Raw genomic sequence first — 2,980 nt, 5'->3', positions numbered from 1 at the left:
CCTACTTAAGATAATTTTTTCATGTGAATTTTCTGGTGTAGAAAAAGATTGGAACTGTGAGGGAAGTCTTTTCCACACTTGCTTCATTCATAAGGTTTCTCTCCAGATGAATTCTCTGGTGTTCAGTACGTTGGGTCCTCTGCCTAAAGGCTTTCCCACATTCACTGTGTTCGTAGGTTTCTCTCCTGCATGAAATTTATGATGCTGAATAAGAGTTGATTGTGCACCAAAAGTATTCCCACATGCACTACACTCATAGGGTTTCTCACCAATGTGAATTACATGATGTTGGATAACATGTGCATTTTGGTGAGAAGCCCTGCCACATTCATTACATAAACAGAGTTTCCTTTTGATATCCACGGCCAGTAGAATATCATGTGTTCTCTGATGTTGACTGAAGTGTGAACTGTGTCTAAAGGCTTTCCCACATTCACTACACTCATAGGGTTTCTCTGCAGTGTAAATTCTGTAATGTTCAATAAGGATTCAGCGCTCACTAAAAGATTTCCCACAATCATTACATTCATAAGTTTTCTCTCCAGTATGAATTCTCAGATGCTGAATAAGCTTAGAGATCCGAATAAAGGCTCCTCCACAATCACTGCACTGAAAGGGCTTCTCTCCAGTATAAACTCTGTAATGTTGAATAAGGTTAATGATGTGGATGAAAGCTTTTCCACATTTAGTACACTCATAGTGTTTCTCTCCAGTATGGTAGCTGTGATGTCTAATCAGGTCAGTACTCCATCTGAAGGCTTTCCCACATGTACAACATGCATAAAGCTTCCCTCTCCTTCGAATGTGCTGCTTTTCATTAACAGATTTTTGCAACAGCAGCTACTTTGGGATTCAGTGCATTTACATGTTTTTTCTAACACCTGAATTCCTTGATAGTCACTGTTATCTGAATTCTCATTGAAGATTTGATCACATATATCTCACTCCTTGGAAACCTCTTTTGCATGAAACTCCTGAAATGATACAGCATCTGAGCTCAGGTTCCAAATTTTCTCCAACTTGTTACATTCTCACATTTTCTCTTTTGTAGAGGTTTCCTCCTGGATAACAGTCATTGGCCTAAAAGTAGTCTTCTCGAGATGAGATTGTTTCAGATTCAAACTTCCCTCAAGTCTGCCTAAATTCATCTCATCTTTCCAGCTTTCACTAGCTTGGATCCTGTTGTGGCCATGTCTTGTGTTTCCATCTCTTCATAAATTTCCTGGTTTAAATGCATACCTGTCTTCTCAGGTCTGGCCTCCAATTCTGAAATAAACACAAACTGTCAATATCATCTGTCCCTTAATCCTGGAGAAAGAACTGTTGTTACATGAAAAGAGAACTACAGGAAACAGGTATCTCAAGAAATACAGGGATCAATGCTGACTGAAAATGAAAAAGAGGAATAAATAAGGAAGGACAGACAAAGTGGTAGAAGATGTGGTAGCCACAGGCTAACTACAGTTCATCTTGTACATCAGGGATAGGTGAAAGGATAAATGCAGGTAAGAGGGAATGACAGGGAAGCTGAGCAAGTTGTGAGATAAAGAACCTTCATGGACTATGGAAAAAGGATAGGCAAACGGTCTGCCTTAGACTTGAGGACAGAAGCACAATGAAACCAGGACACCTGGAATCTTTTCTCTTCATTTTTATCTAGCTGAGCTACACTTTTTCATCTCAACACATGAATTCTTCCTTTCCGTCCCTTATCACAAACTAGCCCTGACCCAGAACCCCAGTACTCAGGTACATTTTTCCTTAAGGAAGAGGAAAGTCATGCAGGAGGGGCTTTTCATAAAAGTTGATCACTCAACATTTTAAAATATTTATTCAGTATCTACTTCTTTATTACTTCCTGGTACTTACTCAAACCTCTTTTAATAACCATAAGACAGTCGTGAGCGGGGCCCTGTGATGGGATTAGAGCCCTTGTAAGAGCGACAGGAGCCGCGGCTCCCTGCTCCGTCGCGGAGGCTGTGGTCTGCACGTCGAGGGCCTCACAGCCTCCAGAACTGAGAGAAGCGCAGTAGGTGAATGATCGTCCTTCAAGCTGCCCAGCCCGTAGCACTCGGTTACAGCAGCCGGAGCAGGGAAGCTGAGCAAGTTGTGAGATAAAGAACCTTCATGGACTATGGAAAAAGGATAGGCAAACGGTCTGCCTTAGACTTGAGGACAGAAGCACAATGAAACCAGGACACCTGGAATCTTTTCTCTTCATTTTTATCTAACTGAGCTACACTTTTTCATCTCAACATATGAATTCTTCCTTTCCGTCCCTTATCACAAACTAGCCCTGACCCAGAACCCCAGTACTCAGGTACATTTTTCCTTAAGGAAGAGGAAAATCATGCAGGAGGGGCTTTTCATAAAAGTTGATCACTCAACATTTTAAAATATTTATTCAGCATCTACTTCTTTATTACTTCCTGGTACTTACTCAAACCTCTTTTAATAACCATAAGACAGTCGTGAGCGGGGCCCTGTGATGGGATTAGAGCCCTTGTAAGAGCGACAGGAGCCGCGGCTCCCTGCTCCCTCGCGGAGGCTGTGGTCTGCACGTCGAGGGCCTCACAGCCTCCAGAACTGAGAGAAGCACAGTAGGTGAATGATCGTCCTTCAAGCTGCCCAGCCCGTAGCACTTGGTTACAGCAGCCAGAGGAAACTAAGACAAGTTCTAAGCGTTCTTTCTATGTTCTCGACACTGTGCCCTTGTCAGATGTATGATCTGCAAGTGTTTCTCCCACTTGATAGGTTGTCTTTTACTCTCTTGATGGTGTTCTTTGAAACACAAAAGTTTTCAATTTCAGTGAAGTCTAGCTTATTTATATTTTCTTAGGTTGCTTGTGTTTTTGTTATCATATCGAGAAAATTATTGCCTAATTCTAGGTTACCACAATGTATACCTATGTTTTCTTCTAAGAGTCTTATAGTTTTAGCTCTTACATTTAGGTCTTTGATCCGTTTAAGTTAATTTTTG

The 2,980-nt window shown here is 41.5% G+C and overlaps 1 protein-coding gene across 1 annotated transcript; it reads right to left on the bottom strand.

The window, feature by feature from the left end:
- Positions 1 to 87: 87 nt before the first annotated feature.
- On the bottom strand, positions 88 to 2,132 carry LOC103583273 (zinc finger protein 135-like; the record flags this gene model as incomplete). Its single annotated transcript, XM_008564637.1, is given in 2 exon segments — positions 88 to 840; positions 2,005 to 2,132. Coding segments are annotated over 2 exon segments (881 nt in total), but the record flags the coding sequence as incomplete, so codon positions are not given.
- Between the last annotated feature and the right edge of the window lie 848 nt (positions 2,133 to 2,980).

Source organism: Galeopterus variegatus, unplaced genomic scaffold, assembly GCF_000696425.1.
Source record: "Galeopterus variegatus unplaced genomic scaffold, G_variegatus-3.0.2 Scaffold21207, whole genome shotgun sequence".
Classification (NCBI taxonomy): Eukaryota; Metazoa; Chordata; class Mammalia; order Dermoptera; family Cynocephalidae; genus Galeopterus; species Galeopterus variegatus.
Note: the sequence above shows the minus strand (reverse complement) of the source record. Positions and strands in the feature narration are given on the sequence as shown.